Below are 18,203 nucleotides of genomic sequence, written 5' to 3'. Positions count from 1 at the left end.
CTACTTTGAATTTTTCAAAAGCCTATAAATTAAGTACTATTTCAGATAGATAAATGAAATTTCACATGTAAGTAAAAGATCTAATTCTCTACCTTCTGTTAAATTTTGAGTAATTTCCGTTGACCGGAAGTAGTAATTTACGCTACTTCCGATTTCTCAAAAAAATAAAGTAAATTTTTAAAGTACTAATAATATTGCGCACTATTATGCACTTTTTTATTTGGCGTTCACTTGGTGTGCAATTCTTTTGTCTACGAGATTTTATTCTATTTTTAAAACTTTAAGTATTTAAAATGGATTAAAAATCATGTCTGTGATAGATTGTAATCACTGACGAGAAGCCGCGTTGGTTGTTAACAAGCCTTTATTTACAGCCATGATGGAAAGAGGAAGAGGAAGTACAAAGCCCAAGGGACATCACTCAAGATAACAATATAAATATAATACTAATACAGAAGAGTGAGTTCCCTTGACCTCACAATTATCTCAATCTATTACATCCCTTTACCCTTAGAACACAATAACACATCTCTCAATAGAACAATTGATAGTATCCTAAAATCACCAATTATATTGTAACATGAACACTATGGTAGATTACATCCTTACAAACAATGCACAATCTGTTACAACATAATTAAAATACAAACAATGATGTCAAAGTCCTTTTGACCTTTAAAATCATAGGTCTAACTTATTTGGGACTTTGATTGTCCTGCTTGACCTTCTCAGTGGCTTTTGATTTGGTGACTCAAGATTCTGACCATCTGGATTCTCTATCTCAGGAGGTCTAGGATTTAAATCATTAACTCCAGAATTTACATTTTCTGACTCCAGACAACTTGGTTCACTCATATCAACAGAACTTGGTTGTGGAACAAACTGAGCTGGTGTGAACTGATCAGATTTGGTGGGATTGACAGATTCACACTTATTATCTGCACAAGTTATTTTTAACTTTATAAGACACAGGTCCTGTACATTGAACAATTTGACCTGGTATCCATTTTTCCTTTCTCCCATAATTTCTTAGATACACATTCTCATTAACACCAAATTCTCTTTCAATGAATGTTTTGTCATGATTTAATGGAACTATTTTTGAATTGGCATCTGAAAGTATTATGCTGTTATTCAGATCCTTAATTGACATAGATTTCTTTGATTGATCAATTTTCTCAGGTAATCTGATAGTGCTTTCCTGGTAACCAAAAATACTGTTTAAAAGTACTATTCTGGACCATATCACTTTGCAACTGTGATCCAGTATTTGAAATGGGTGTATTAAATGGCAAAAATCTTTTTCTTCTTTTGATGTTACCCTTTTAGTTTCTGTAAGTGCTAATGATGTTAGCAAAGTTGTTTGATGATCACATTCCTTCTTACTAATGTATTCTCTTTAAAACATTTGAAATTGCCATATCACCATAATCATTTATTAAGTTACAAGTACTTTGTTTAGGCAACTCTGACTGATAATGGACTGCATCTTCTCCATCTTTTATATTATCTTCACAAAGGTTTTTATTTCTTATTTTATATGGCCTTAAGTCATCATTCATAGACTCTTCAGGCCAACCATTTTTACAGTACTCATATACTTTTATTAAGCACTCATCTTTTTGTGTTTCTCTTTTAATATAATTCACATCTATATTGGAGTTATCCATGATAGTGAAGAGAACAAATACATCTTCTGGTACATAGCTCAGGCTCTGGTTTTTTAAAGGTAATCTACTAAGGCTATCTGCACTATTCTCAGATCCAGGTTTGTATTTCAATTCATAATTGTATGCAGTTAGTGTGATAGCCCATCTTTGAATTCTTGGTGAGGCATGCTCAGGTAGGGTTTTGTTTTCTCCAAATAAACCTAGCAATGGTTTATGATCTGTAAAGATGGTGAACTTCCTACCAAACAGAAACTTATGAAATTTCTTAACACCAACAATGATGCCTAAGCCTTCTCTATCTAACTGAGAATAATTTTTCTCAGCCTGGTTCAAAGATCTACTGGCAAAAGCAATGGGTCTGTCACCCTTCTCATCCATGTGGGACAAGACTGCTCCTACACCATCTGGTGAAGCATCACATGTCAATACAAGTCTTTTCCCTGGGTCATAGTGAGTTAGTAAGGTGTCAGAAGACAAAGCCTCTTTTGCTGTATTAAAAGCAGTATCTTGTTGTTTACCCCAGTGCCAAGTTGCATTTTTCTGTAGCAGCTTGTACAGTGGTGATAGTTTACCAGACAGATTTCCTATGAACTTTGCATAGTAATTTATCAAGCCCAAAAAAGCTCTTAGTTGTTGGGTATTTTCAGGTTTGGGTGCTTCTTTAATGGCTTTTGTTTTCTCAGGTTGAGGTCTGATGCCTTGTTTGCTCAATATATAACCAAGAAAACTAATTTCTGTCAGCATGAATTGACATTTATCTTTGTTTATCTTTAAACCTTTTTCACCAACAATTTTCAATACTTTATCAAGTGTTTTAAGATGTTCAGTGTCATTCTTACCAGTTATGTACACATTGTCAAAGTACACACAAACATTTGGAATATCCTTAAAAATACTGTCCATGACAGCTTGGAAAATTCCAGGGCTAGATGATATGCCAAAACACAGTCTTTCATATTGGTAGAGTCCTTTATGTGTGTTTATTGTCGTATAGACTTTTGAATCTGGATGCAGTTCTAGTTGAGTGTAAGCATGACTAAAGTCTAATTCAGTGAATTTGTCTCCTCCTGCCAAATTCAAAGAAATTTCCTCAATGTTAGGAATAGGGTACCTATTTAGCTCTATTTGCTTATTCAGTGTAGTTTTGTAGTCTCCACAAATTATATATAGATATAACTTTATCTAGTGAAGTAAGACTAGATTCTTTTGCATTGTTCAATGAACAAATACTCTCCCAATTTAACTTAAGATCACTTAACCAGTTCCTACCTAGTAATGGTGGTCCATTTCCTTCAACCACAAGAAGAGGAAGTTTAACACTTTGACCATTATAACTTACATGAACCATACACTCTCCTATTACCGGAACATTGTCACCAGTGTATGTTGTTAAACACTTGTGACATGGCTGTAGAGGCACTGATCCTCCTGTGACAGCGTCAAAATCTTTCTTTGTTATGACTGTTAGAGATGCTCCAGTGTCAAGTTGGAAGCTGATGCTCTTACCGTTGATATAAACTGGTACATTGATAGAAGCATGACTTATTGATTTCACAGAGAATAGGTTGAAATCCGGCTGCGAGTCAGTTTGAGAATTTTCACAGGTAGAGTGGTTCATTGGTTGGGTTAGGTAGTCTTGGTGAGAGTTAACATAGTGCTGCCTTTGGTTGCGGTACTGTCTTGACTGGCTAGATTTAGCAACAGACGAAGACTTTGCAAAGCAGGCCTTGGCAATGTGACCTTGCTTACCGCACTTATAACAAGTTGCAGACTTGAACTTGCACCGATGAGATGCATGGGGACCTTTGCATCGATGACATTTTTGATAATTATTACTAGATTTAGATCTAGGATTTGAACGAGCAGGCTGTTTAGCATAAGTTGGAATGCTCTGTTGGGGTTGATGTTTATTGACTAACCTGCTGTTTACTGCATGGATCTCTGAAGGTGCTAAAGATCTCGCCGCATCAGATGACTGCTGGATTGAAGTTGCGAGTTGTATTGCTTTTTCTAATGTTAGATCTGACTCGAGAAGCAACTTTCTTTGAATATCAGGGCTGTTTACACCTGTCACAAACTTTTCACATAGTCTGTCAGACAGCGTTTCTCCAAATTCACAGAATCTACTTAAATGACGTAAAGCAGCAACATATTCTGATATTGACTCGTTTGGTTGACGAGTCCTACCGTCAAATCTAGCTCTACATAGAAACTTTGATGGGGTAGGCGCATGGTGGTCTGTTAGCAATTTGCTCAGCTCGTTAAAGCTCTTGGTAGTTAGACTAGCTGGTGCGCATAAGTCTTTTAGTAGCCTAAATTGTTGAGGCCCTATGACTGTTAACAAAACAGCTCTCTTTTTGGCTTCTATCGTCACGTCGTTTGCTTCAAGGTAAAAGCTTAACCTATCTAGGTAATCCTGAATGATTTCATCATTCGAATCAAATTGCTTTATTTGGCCATACAGCGCCATTATTCTAGAAATAATTAGCCAATAAGCTCTAGCAAACCTCTTTTTTGCGTAAGTAGGTGCTCTTTCTAGTAGATCTTTATCCTCGTCGCCAAAATGTGATAGATTGTAATCACTGACGAGAAGCCGCGTTGGTTGTTAACAAGCCTTTATTTACAGCCATGATGGAAAGAGGAAGAGGAAGTACAAAGCCCAAGGGACATCACTCAAGATAACAATATAAATATAATACTAATACAGAAGAGTGAGTTCCCTTGACCTCACAATTATCTCAATCTATTACAATGTCTATAGCCCGAGTTCCCATCCCCTGTTGTTTTATATAAGTATATTCGAGAAAGTTTAGGGGAGATCACTCCCGGTTTATTTCATAAGCATTGTAGGTCTACGAAAAATGTCCGAACGACACTTGTCCGAATGGACACTTGCCCGAACGGGACAAATACCCAAATGGACACTTGCCCGAACGGGACAAATACCCAAATGGACACTTGCCCGAACGGGACAAATACCCAAATGGACACTTGTCCGAACGGAACAAATACCCAAATGGACACTTGCCCGAATGGGACAAATACCCGAATGGACACTTGCCCGAACGGGACAAATACCCAAATGGACACTTGCCCGAACGGGACAAATACCCAAATGGACACTTGCCCGAACGGGACAAATACCCAAATGGACACTTGCCCGAACGGGACAAATACCCGAATGGACACTTGCCCGAACGGGACAAATACCCAAATGGACACTTGCCCGAATGGGACAAATACCCGAATTGACACTTGCCCGAATGGGGCAAATACCCGAATGGACACTTGCCCGAATGGGGCAAATACCCGAATGGACACTTGCCCAAATGGGGCAAATACCCGAATGGACACTTGCCCGAATGGGGCAAATACCCGAATGGACACTTGCCCAAATGGGGCAAATACCCGAATGGACACTTGCCCGAATGGGGCAAATACCCGAATGGACACTTGCCCAAATGGGGCAAATACCCGAATGGACACTTGCCAGAATGGGACAAATGCCCGAATGTACACACAAGCACACACCCACATATAGGGCCAAACCAGAATATCAAACGTCTTTTAAATAGTCCAACAGAGGGCCCGTAACACTAATTTGAATAGTCAAATAGAAGGCCCATAGTCGAATAGGGGAGATCCCATTACGCATTGCCTTGTTTTTTACTTTCTCCTATACGAAGTATAGAGGAAGTATTGTAATTGTGCAAAACAAAAAAAAGTCGGAAAAACATAGTTTTCCAATTTTGTCCGTATGTATGTGTGTATGTGTGTATGTATGTGTGTCTGTGAAAACGATAACTTGAGTACCGTTATAACTAGGTTGATGAAATTTCATTTATAAAAATAATATCAAATTTGCAGTTCTGTATCGCCTTTTCAGCTATTTCCAGTAACCGGAAGTGGAACTTATTATATTTTCAATTTTTCAAAAGCCTGTAGCTTGAGTACTGTCTCTGATAGACAAATGAAATTTCAGATATAAGTAAAAGATCTAATTCTCTGCCTTCTTTCAAATTTTGAGTACTTTCCGTTGATAGGAAGTAGTAATTTACTTGATTTCCGATTTTTTTCGAAAAACGAATTTGTATTTACAAAGTACTATTATTACTATAAATTATATTAATTGCAGTCGGAAAAAACATAATTTTGCAATTCGTCTGTGAGTGTCTATCTGTGAACACGATAACATGAGTACCGTTACAGCTAGTTTGACGGTATCAAATGTGTAGTTCCGTATCAACTTTTCAGCAATTTCCGGTAACTCGAAGTAGAACTTATTCACGTAAGCACTATTTAAGTTAGAAGAATTTTTACAGATATGTAGAAGATCTTATTCTCTGTTTTCTAACAAATGTTTGTTTCATTTCCGAAACTCTCCTCATAAAGCGAGACAACTACATTGATAATTTGACATGATCCACCTTGCTTGGTTAAATCCCCTTGCAAATTGGAAAGCGCTCAAAACTGATGTAAGTCAATATAAGTTTTTAAAAGCTTAATCTATCTGAAATGACATTGATCATAAATATTTTAAAACCTTGTTTTTGACAACAAAGACAAAAAGATGAACAAAGCTTTTAAAAAATGTTTTATTTTTTCCAGTAATAATGTTATATTCAGGTTTTAAAAATGCCTTTCATTATGTGATAATATACTAATGGAATGGAATAAAAAAAAAACAACCTTACACTACTGATCAAAACATCGTGTAAGGAATCATCATCAGAATTTCCCTTTGTGCTCATGACACATAGGGCAGATGAAGTAGAGTTCATCTGTTTCAATGCTACATGGGGATGGTGTGATCAGCACTGTACCCAGCCACTTAGTTTCCCTAACATATGTCGGGTATCCATAAGAGCTGAGCAGACTCAGCCGGGGATCCAAACTAAAGACTCTGGTGAGCAGTGGCACACTAAACCATATAATGAATATGATACAATATAACAAAATATGCAACCAATTAATTCATGCAATCAACATGAACAACTAAATGACACTGCAAAAATCCCCCTAAGGTGTTGCATACACAACATCAGACGCAGAAATTGAGTGTGGGGTTTCACATTTTTGAGATGTGTTTTGTTTAAGAATGGAGTTAATTAAAAGATAATAATAAATGTTCATAAAGGCTAGATTTTCTTCGATTAAGTGATAAAAAAGATTTGTGAGGGAAAAGTGTCATCAACACTAGGACTATAATATCATTTATGGAAGATATGTTAGATCTACAATAGTGTCACTAGGCTTTTAGTAATAGGCCTACTTATTGAATATTCTATAGTCTAGGACACATAAAATGGTAGAGCCATCCTGCATTTTTATGGTACCCTTTTTTTTTACATTTACAACTTTACAAAGCATCATGTATTTGCCAACATAAAAATTAACATACATTTAGTCATACAAAGGTATATTTTTTTTTATAAATACACCTATTATTTCCACACACCTACCCCCCTCCCATGTCACACACGCACATCCTACATTATCTAAATTCTCATGGCAGTTTCCTCCAGTGAACATTTGCAGAAGCACAGTCTACAGCATATCATTTCGGTAACTATAGTACCTATCTTTAGCTTCAGGCTTCATATTACTGTTAATATTTGCTTTCAATTTAAGTTGTGTGGGTAAAAAATTTCTTTGTGCCTGTATCGTGGCCCCTAGCAGAGCTGTTGTCCTGTCATCCATATGGCCTGCTCTCTAGAACAAAAAATTGTTGAAAACATGACGGTAGAATTCAATGAACCTCTACACTATTAATGTTGAAAACATGAAGGTTTAGTCAATGAATCTCTGCCATTGTTACATTATAGGCCTAAACATGTATATCTGCTTGTAGCTTGTGAAATGCACCAAAAAAACCCATTATTTTGTATTTTCAGAAAATTTCTAATTGAGCCATTATTCCATACTATTTAATAAACATTGACATTTATTCTATTTACCTGTTGCGGATAAAATTTAAATTTGCAAAGTAAAATAAAAAGTACCGAAAAGTTTTCAACTTCATTTGTGAGCGCATTGTCCAACTCTCTCGTCTCATTTATGTAAGCCAGTCTTGCCTCTCTCTGGTCATCTGATTTGGCCGCTCTCATCACCAAACGTTTCACATTTTTGCTACAAATTTAAAAAAAAAAAAAAATTTAAACTGCTTAGCTAAACATATCCATCTACAGCATTTACCTCCCTTAAACAATCTTATAAACATGAAATAACATTTGATTTATTTAATCTATAGAAGACCTATAATTAGAAGATTATTCAATTCCAAAGTACTTTAGATATAGCTTTCTAGCTCCCATAAAATATTACAGAGGAGTTTAAGTTTGCAATTATGTAAATATTAATTGCAAAATAATCATTACATATAGCCTATTTAGATGAAACATATGTATGTTTTTCATAACAGAAGAAGTAAAGCTACAAGGAAAGATATTTTAACAGATGTGGAAACGTCACATGTCACCAAGTAACAAGGGCAATAAAAAAAGATGTTAGTCGAAAATGTTGTTATGTTGTATATTCAGTAATTAGAGTCCATAGTTAAAATCATTAGATAAATCAAGAGATTAACAGAGTAAAGGTAACTAAATAGACTTATACAATCAATATTAAGATATGATAGGATTCAAATAAAATAATGCTTACCTATGAAGTATTCTATATTTAACATGATCTGACTTACAGTTGATGCTGACTAAAGATCTAACTTACAGTTGATGCTGACTAAATATCTAACTTACAGTTGATGCTGACTAAATATCTAACTCACAGTTTATGCTGAATAAAGATCTAACTTACAGTTGATGCTAACTAAAGATCTAATTTACAGTTGATGTTGACTAAAGATCTAACTCACAGTTTATGCTGAATAAAGATCTAACTTACAGTTGATGCTGACTAAAGATCTAAGTTACAGTTGATGCTGACTAAAGATCTAACTTACAGTTGGTGCTGACTAAAAGATCTAACTTACACTTGATGCTGACTAAAGATCTAACTTACATTTGATGCTGACTAAAGATCTAACTTACAGTTGATGCTGACTAAAGATCTAACTTACAGTTGATGTTGACTAAAGATCTAACTTACAGTTGATGTTGACTAAAGATCTAACTTACAGTTGATGTTGAGCTTCTTTGCCTTTCCCTGATTTGGCCATGCTAGTTGTAGAGTTGACAGTTGAAACACTTAACACAGGTATGTTGATATTCTACCATAGAAAATTTACATAAAAGTAATGCAAATATATATTGTTTGTAAATTGTTATAAGCCTATGTGAATACCCATTAAAATATTCTTCCACTTAAAAAAATACTGTAAAGCCACATGGCTGTTTACAGTACCTCTTCCATTCTTTGTCTGTCAGTGGTGGTCTCTGAAGATTTGCTCAGGACTCTTAAGCAGCGCATGCCATCCTTCCTTGTGTAGTTGATCTGAACCTAATGTGCACAAGATTATGACAGAGTTTTTATTTTTATTATTATTGTAGGCATATAGTCATAAAATTATCCTAAAATTGTCTGCAATGGTAATGTGATTTCTTTTTGAAAGGCTTACAATATACAAGTGTTCCGTAGGTTTTTTAAAAAAAATTATGGACTGATGATTCTAATAGGTTAAAAAAGACCTAATATAGGCTTACTATGGTTTTGGAGGGCTTAGCAGCTAAACGACTCCAATCATGTAATTTGTTTAGTATATCTAAGCGCATTATTAAAAACCCTGGTTAATGAGATTACTATATCACAACACAAAATAACACTATTACTTTTTTCCCTTATTCTTAATTGTTATTCTGAAAGGGATTTCCTCCAACACAATTAAGTACTACAAGTCAACTTGCTATGTGCCAGACGGGCCATTGACTCTGATTTTAGCCTGCTTTTGTTTTTGGATATCCTTCTATAGCCTTTGTCAACCAAGAACAAACTACAAGACTGCAGTTGTTTGATTTTGGAATTTTAATCTTTATTGGGCCTTTATCTGCCTGGGGTTTGAAGTCAAAATTTGTAGATTTAGCAGCTATGAGCTTAACTGACTTGACCACACCATTCCCAGCTCTATTAAAACTTGCTATGTTTAAGAAACCAAATGTATCCTTTGTTTTGTTATTCAATTCAAATATTTAAGTATAAATGTATATGTGTACAGTATTAAGTACATATGTAAGTAATCAATATAATAGGCTGTGTGATGGGTACCTGGAATGGGACAGATTTGATTTCCTTTGCTGCTGTAGTGTCTTTAAGCTTAAATCTGAATGTGAGATTACTTTCTTTACGAGCAATACCCACTTCTTTCTCCAGCTGGCTCAAGTTCTGTGAAAGTGCATACAACAATTCTTATAGTTTAACAGTTGTTTAAAAAGCTAATCATTTAAATCAACACTTTTACAATTAATAGTAGGCTGAACTTACAACTTGGTTATTCATTGAAAATTAATGAATAGGAGAAAAAGAGTTATCTTGTTTTATTTTGTGAATAGAAGGTAGCAAATTAGTCTGTAAGGTACTATTTAGAGCTGGGTAGACTTAGGGATGGCTAGTGCCAAAAATTGTGTGTTATGGTAAAAGGAATCCAACTCTTTATCATAAGACAACTTTGCAATCACTTGAACATTTTTCCCCAGAGTAATAATAATATAGAATCTAGATCTAGATCTATTAAATTTTCTTTAATATTTTCTTAGATATATTTAACTGCTTAATAAAACTAACTACTTTATAATATAAAGCAGTAATCGACCTTGATGAAAACTAATTAAACATGATAATAATGAAATGAGCATAGTTAAAAAGATTGAATGACTTACTGGGCTGTAGTCCGGCTCATCAAAAACAAACTCTGGGTGCAAGAAAAACCTGACCGTCACAGCGGTGGCCACAGCCTCGTTCTGGGCAATCAGCCTCAGCTGACGGATGATTTCTGCAGGGTTGAGTTTACTGGTGGTGCCACCTGTCAACTCTGCTGCCTGACTCACTGTGTTGAGCTGTACCGAGTCACCCTCCAGAGCTAAAATGTTGATGGTGACGTTTTTGGACCTGGCATAGTTGCCAACCTGTGGAAGATTTTAGCAATGGAAGTGTCAAAATCTGCCATAAATTCATAGACCTCATCAGCAGAACACGTCTGGCATCACTGATGTGGTAACAAACATAGAGACCCTATACTTTAAGATTTATAGGGCTCATGAAGAAGATGGGTTAAGGCTGTAGGGTAGCAGAACCTATTAACTCACTAGAATTTGATTAAGAGTCAATATAAGGGCAATAAATATATCCAATATAGACATTTAGTTAATCAGGATTTACCATTGGACCATGCCATCATTTTACCTACAGAAGTTCTTAATAAAATTTAAAAGACGTCAGGTTGCAGAAGAAGTAGACTTTATGTATTTCTATATTCATTCTATTTAAAATTAATTGCTTAAGCTTCAGTTAGACATTTTACAACAATGTTCCCAAGCATCAGTTGAGTTAATCACTAGAAAAAATTATATTTTTACTAAAACTTAAATAGTAGTAGCCTATAGAATGTACCAAAACCTAATTATTAGGCCTAATTAATGAGTTAAAATAAGTTGGCATCACCTGTCTGTAAAACTCAGCACCAGCCGGGGAAGGCAGGGAACCAATGCCAACGTTTGGCTCTCCATCAGTACATAAAACAATCTCAGATCCTGGAGTTTTGCTAACAAAGCCAGCACATATGGCAAGGGCTGGACCTAACGCTGTGCTGCCACTTGTTCGCAGTTGCTTGACAATTTGATCTATTTCTCTATTATGATTATAGGTTAAACATAAATGTAATACATGTCTGATGTCATAAATTTTATAGATCCATTTTTTTATGGTTTTAATAATCAATTAGCTAGTACAGTAATTAGATATTCGATCAAAATCAATAAACAATATTTTGTTCCATTGATGAAATGTAATTAGACATTGTTTTTATGTTGTTTTAATATGCTGGCTATTGATACTTGATTCTCTATTGGCCTAATATATGAGTATTCTGGTCCTGATCATAGTTAAACAGAAATTTTACAACTTAAGCTTGATGCTATTCCCAAATATAGATCATGTGTTGTTTTTGTTTTTGTTTTTTAAATGGATCTCAAGAGTTTGTTTAAAATAATTGTATATAATAATTAATAATACTAAAAAAAATTAAGTTAATGAAAACATGGATAAGTTAAAATAAAACTTACTCTTGTGTTTCCTCAATGCTTTTTAATGTGCTTTAATGTGTTGTTTTTGTTTTTTTTCAAAATGGATCTCAGGAATTTGTTTAAAACAATTGTATATAATAATTAATAATACTAAAAAAAAATTAAATTAATGAAAACATGGATAAGTTAAAATAAAACTTACTCTTGTGTTTCCTCAATGGTTTTTAATGGATAGCTCTCAGCAAAGCTTGAGCCAGAACTAACTAACTGGTCAAATGTTTGGTTTTCTAGTCTACAAAAAGAGTGCATGCCCTGCCCTCCAGCTCTGACTTGCACATCAGTGCTGAACACCACCAGCAAGACCTGCTTCTCTGGTTCCTCAACTTTCAGCTGCTCCGCCAGTCTGAAATGGTTTTAATGTCTCATGTTAAGAAATAATAATGTCCCAGATAAAATATTTTACGACAAAATATAAGAGGGCTAAATATCTCAGGTAAACTGTACACCTTAGGCTATATATAAAGTATTTTTAGCTTGTTACATAAGCTGATATGTTAAAGCCAGTAAATGCTTGTCTAATGGAAATGAAAATGGTAACAAAACTTTTTCAATCAATACCACCAGACTAGATGTAGTGATAAACCTTTTTTTTACATTTACAATGAAACTCTATACTAATTTTCCACTCCATAGCTATTCAATGTACTTGTAAGCAGTTGATCTAGATCTATATAATAGACTTGTAAAAGAAAAATATTTTACAGTACAAAGATAAATGATGTAGCCTAGTGATACTATAAAAATTTAAGGAACAAAAAAAAAGTTGTGTATAATATGAAATTAAGCCTACCTTTGTATTGCTTTCTTGATGCAATCAAGTCGGCTGACTCTATTAACTTGTGAATTTGAATCCATTCTTGATTGTCCCCATAAAGCTAAAAGATTTTTTATGGGCTATATTATTTGGTACATTAATGGATTATTTTTAACAAATTTACATTATAAATAATAATAAATAAATTGACAAAAGATGAAAATGTTTGCAGAAACTAAAAAAAACAGGCAACTGAAATCCTAATTTTAAATTTACAAACAGGCAGAGGCGTAGCGACCCCTCCCGGCGCCGGGGGACAAACATTCAATTTGGCGCCATCCCCCCCCCTATATTTCTTTTACTTATAATTAAAAATAGCATCTAAAATTAGCTTATTTTGGCGCTTTTGGGTCGGCACCCGGGACATATGTACCCCCCCCCCATTGCTACGCCTCTGCAAACAGGTTCTTCACAACCAACCAGCCAGTGGAAGCACTTGCAGTGTGACTCTGGCACTTTGTAACCAGCCAGTAGAACTTACAGTGTGACTCTGGAACTTGACACAAGACATCCATGGAGCCACTGATATCCATGCAGTAAACTGTAACACCCTCAGACATCTTCTTCTTTTCCGGCTTGCTGGTCTCATCTGCTGAGTTGTTGGTTTCTTCTGCAGGTTTTGTTGGAGGTGAGAGCATGAAATCAATTTCCTCTCCTTTAGGTATCTCATCCTCAGATATATCCAGATTTTTGTTGGCAAACCCACAAAACTCACTGAAATATGTATGCATACAAGCATGTATCTATACCTCGTACCTTTAACTATGGCCTATGGGCCTACCTATACTTATAGCTAGACTTACACCTACATTTATATCATTATAAATATTGTATAAAAAAATTATGTTGCTTGTTATATATGTGTAAATCTAGCACATTTCCCAGATCTGAAAGACATTGTTGTTCTTACCATTTCCATGTCTTAAGTTCCCCTTCACTCTCAAGCCTGGCTGTGCTAGTTAGGACAGCTAAACACTGACCACACTTGATAGGGTCCCCAGTGACCAGCTTTGGCTCATTAGCCAGGTTCCTTAATGGAATCAACACCACATTTCCATCTGTTTTCTTCTCTATTACATTAACCACATTTTCCTCATTCTCACCAAATAGGGGAACTAAAGGATCAAAACACATTTTTTTTTTTAAATTTCCTTTTTCAATGTTTAACAGTAGTAAATAGCTCATCAGAAAATAAAACAGATACCTGTGATAAAACTAATAACAATATTTTGTGACTTTTTATGGTTTAATTGAGTTTGTTTTTAAAAAATTTAGACTTCTTAATTTAAAATAACAATAGACACTTTAGAGACAAAAAATAATATGAATTTTTTTGTTTTAAATTTGAATTGACAATTAATAAGTCAGGTGTAATGATTACTTTTTCTATACATACTTGAAGGTTCAGGATTAGGAGGAGGTGGTATAACACTCGACTGTCTTGTAGCAGCTTGGAATAAATATTACAAATTCTAAAAATAGTTCACTGAACACTTTTACTCAATTTAATAACTGATCACAAATATATAGGCCTACATAGCAATCGTGTAAAAATTATTGTTTTAAAGTTGAGTTAACAAGTAATGATTACTTTTTTAATACTTACACATGCGTTGAGGTTCTGCAGACTGTCTCTTAAAGGGATTTGTTAGTTTTGAAAATAAACTTTTCTTTTTTCTGGCATAAACAGGTGCTGCTTTTGTGATTGATTCATCACGTGCCCATTTCTCAGATTTACTGACCGCCTGCAGTCCACTGACCCGTATCATCTTCCTGTAGGAGTCTTCTATCGTCGGATCATAGTCCTCCACAAATGAGTCATTCACAAAGCGGATAGTTAGACAGGATTTACCCACTGCTCCACCGCCAAGCATTACAAGCTGTGGAACATGAGATAGTAAGTTCTATTTCAACCGCTAAATGTTTTTAACAAATGAAAATTGTTATTGATGAAAGTAAAAAACATTATGCACTTAAGTATCACATAAAATGTAAATATGTAGGTCTACAGACAATTTGATGTATAATTTTATTAGTAACACTACAGAGTTGAAAAAAAATTTAAATTGAATTTTTTATAATAATAAAATTACACTGAAGGGCAAAAGGAAAACACTATCATTAAAATCCATTGTATTAAAATTACAATGAGTTAGGAGCAATTGAAAGTTTGTAGAGTTGATGGGACCAATTTTCTTTACTCCACCAACCTTATAGTCACTGCTAAGTCTGGGGATTGTTCGCACAAGACCTTTGATAGCTTCTGCTACATTTGAGCCTGTTTTAGCTGATGTTTCAAAGAAAGGTACACCCAGTTTTTTTGCAAGGTCAGCTCCTTGTTCGCTAGTGACAGCTGCTTCACTTGTGAGGTCTTGTTTATTTGCCACTAGAATCTGAAATGATTGAGAGATGTCTTGGCTATTTGCCACAATCTGTATGGTAAATAAATGTACTCAAAATATGTTTGAAATGTTAATGAAGGTCTGATAAAGGCATATAAATAAATAAATACTTATATTATATACAGCCTATGTATGTATATATATATATATATATTTATATATATAAGGATATATATATATATATATATATATATATATATATATATATATATATATATATATAGATATATATATATATATATATATATATATATATATAAGGATATATATATATATATATATATATAAAAGGATATATATATATATAAGTATATATATATATATATATATATATATATATATATATATATATATATATATATATATATATATATATATATATATGTGTGTGTGTGTGTGTGTGTGTGTGTATTCATATGACTATGGAATATAACCATATATATATATTTTTTTTACTTTAAATCGATTATGTAGCCTTTAATTATCTTAATCCCATTGGTGGAATAAAGAGGCGGGCTGTAAGGACAGCCACAAAGGGCTTAAGGTTTTAATTAATCCATCCCTGATTAGGCTTACGTGTCACCTCACCATCATTCCCACTTCCTATACTAACATTTTACTGTTTTTAGCTTTAACAATATGGGCTCATATTATATTGAGTCGTTTATTGGAGTCGTTTATTCTTTTTAAATCGAATTAATTATATCAAACGTTTTCCTTTAAAAGCTGCTCCTACAACTTACTGCACACGGCGTGGCTTGCTTGACTTTCTGCAGCCAATGGAAAATGGTTTCAGCCTCGATGAAGCTGGCCTTGTCCGTGATGCTGTAGATGATGACGAAGCCGTCCCCGGACTTGACATAGCTGTCCCGTACAGAGGAGTACTCCTCCTGTCCTGCTGTGTCCAGTATGTCCAGCAAGCACGTCTGTGTGGGGAGGGAGGTTATTGGCACATACAATCATGCACATCGATTTGCAGTGACGACTTATTGTTTTCATCATTAGGCTCACCCCTGCACACAACGTTGCTCATCCTCTACGCTATACATTCCCAAGATCTACAAACCCTGTACACACATTCTGAAATCCGTACTATGTGCGCGCAAACACATATATTCCCCGCGTTTACAGATACTTCTTCAGACTGATCAGCCTACCCCATCGATCTATCCCAAAATACGTTTTCGTATAGCCTTATACAACAGAAAGGACATCAAGGAAACAACAGAAATAAAGAAGTCGAGAAAAAACAGAGGCGAAATTACATAACTAGGCTTTTCCGACTCCGGAAAGTGTAACACAAGATTTTGCAAATCTCGATTTTGATGGGTTTTTTTTTCGCACGATTACCAAACTTCCTCTGTACGCCGTGAACGAGAAAGTAACAAAGGAAACATAATAACAAGAATAGGACCAATCAACTGTTTATTTCGATCACACCAAGTGACTTACCTCCCCGTCGTCTGCGCTATCAGAATCGCTGTCTGACAAAACGACCCCTTTGGATTCTAACTGCTTTACTTCCTCTTCGTCATCTGCACTGTTACCCAGGTAAACAAACTTGCTGCCGAACTCCATGCTGTGATTGTTGTTATCCTTCTAGAGTTTTCTATCCATAACGTAACATAATATTTATAGAATAATATTTTAATTTCAAACTTACATTTACTGGCATCTATTATTACATCTATTATTACATCTCCTCAGAGGCGTAGCGACCCTTCCCGGCGCCCGGGGACATACTTTCAATTTGGCGCCCCCCTCGGGAGCAAATTTTCGATTTGCACCCCTCCCTCGAACTTTCGATTTGCACCTCCCCCCCCTCGAACTTTTCATTTGCACCCCCCCCCCCTCAAACTTTGAATTTGGCGCCCCCCCTAAGGTCGGCGCCCGGGGACATATTTCCCCTACGCCTCTGCATCTCCTACTACACTGACATGTGCTATTGAAAGTGTTTTTTAAACATTTAAATCAATAGAAAAACATCGATTTGGAAACAGCACCATTTAACTATGAGACGAGCATGCCAATAACATGCTGCAAAAACTTAAGTTTTTGCAGCATCAGTCATAAAGGCAGGAAATAAAATACAGTAGCATAACCTATAAATATATTATGCCATCATATTTTGTCATATTTTATCATAAGATATTGTATCATGATATGTGTTATCTGAGATATGTTATCATGAGATATTTATCATGATATATTTCATAATGATATGTTTTATCATGAGATATTTTATCCTATGTTTTATTATGAGATATTTTATAATGAGATATTTTATGTTTTATTATGAGCTATTTTATCAAATTATCATGAGATATTTAGCATGAGATATTTTATCATGAGATATTTTATCATGAGATATTATATCATGATACGTTTTATCATGAGATATTGCCATGACTATCTGGTCATGAAACTGACCCACGGAACATAATTGAACAGCCGAAGCTACAGTATAAAACAATCCTACAATGTTTGTTTGCAACTACTTTAAAACACAATGATGCCTTCTATGAGTGTTCAATATAGTAATATAGCCTATACCTACTAATACAAATAACTTTATTACATATTTATAGGTTATATAAAATATCTAAGCTACTAATTAAGAAAAAATACCAAGTGTAGCGAATAGCCAGTGAAATATTTTTTTCTTGCTGTCTGTATGCTCCTCCTTTAAATCAATGCAGTAAAGATTGTGTTTTTGTTAGATATGCGGATATTGTTTATATACACACAACACCGACGGTGAAAAGGTTGCTAAAAATAAACAATCTTTCATTGGCTGAGAATAAATACACAACTAAATTTAGTAACTGAGCGAGTGTTTGTGTACACCGTAAGAGGTAAGAGCGGGGAATCCCCGATAAAGTCCTCACAAGCCTGTTTTAAAATGTAGACTGTAGTTCATTTTACAAATCTACTGACTAATCTATATTTCGTGTTGGGAATGCGTCTATTTAATAGTAGGACTACATGCTTTAAATGTAATAATTATTTTAAAAAAAAAAACATGTAGGCCTAGTTATCAAGCAAACAAAATAATTATAAACTGTTA

General features: G+C 34.7%; 1 protein-coding gene across 1 annotated transcript; it reads right to left on the bottom strand.

Annotated features, from left to right (window-relative positions):
- Positions 1-6,270: 6,270 nt before the first annotated feature.
- Positions 6,271-17,892, bottom strand: LOC131945179 (circularly permutated Ras protein 1). The gene is made up of 17 exons (XM_059306207.1): positions 17,765-17,892; positions 16,589-16,745; positions 15,880-16,062; positions 14,945-15,127; positions 14,341-14,614; positions 14,131-14,184; positions 13,645-13,849; positions 13,216-13,448; positions 12,711-12,795; positions 12,063-12,263; positions 11,280-11,466; positions 10,499-10,744; positions 9,888-10,004; positions 9,030-9,125; positions 8,804-8,895; positions 7,673-7,799; positions 6,271-7,382 (listed from the first exon to the last, which is right to left on the bottom strand). Exons 2-17 carry the CDS (start codon positions 16,712-16,714, stop codon positions 7,218-7,220), a joined length of 2,574 nt encoding a protein of 857 aa, XP_059162190.1. The 5' UTR covers positions 16,715-16,745; positions 17,765-17,892; the 3' UTR covers positions 6,271-7,217.
- Between the last annotated feature and the right edge of the window lie 311 nt (positions 17,893-18,203).

This window comes from Physella acuta, unplaced genomic scaffold, assembly GCF_028476545.2.
Source record: "Physella acuta isolate Inbredline_101_S28 unplaced genomic scaffold, ASM2847654v3 ptg000531l, whole genome shotgun sequence".
Classification (NCBI taxonomy): domain Eukaryota; kingdom Metazoa; phylum Mollusca; class Gastropoda; family Physidae; genus Physella; species Physella acuta.
Note: the sequence above shows the minus strand (reverse complement) of the source record. Positions and strands in the feature narration are given on the sequence as shown.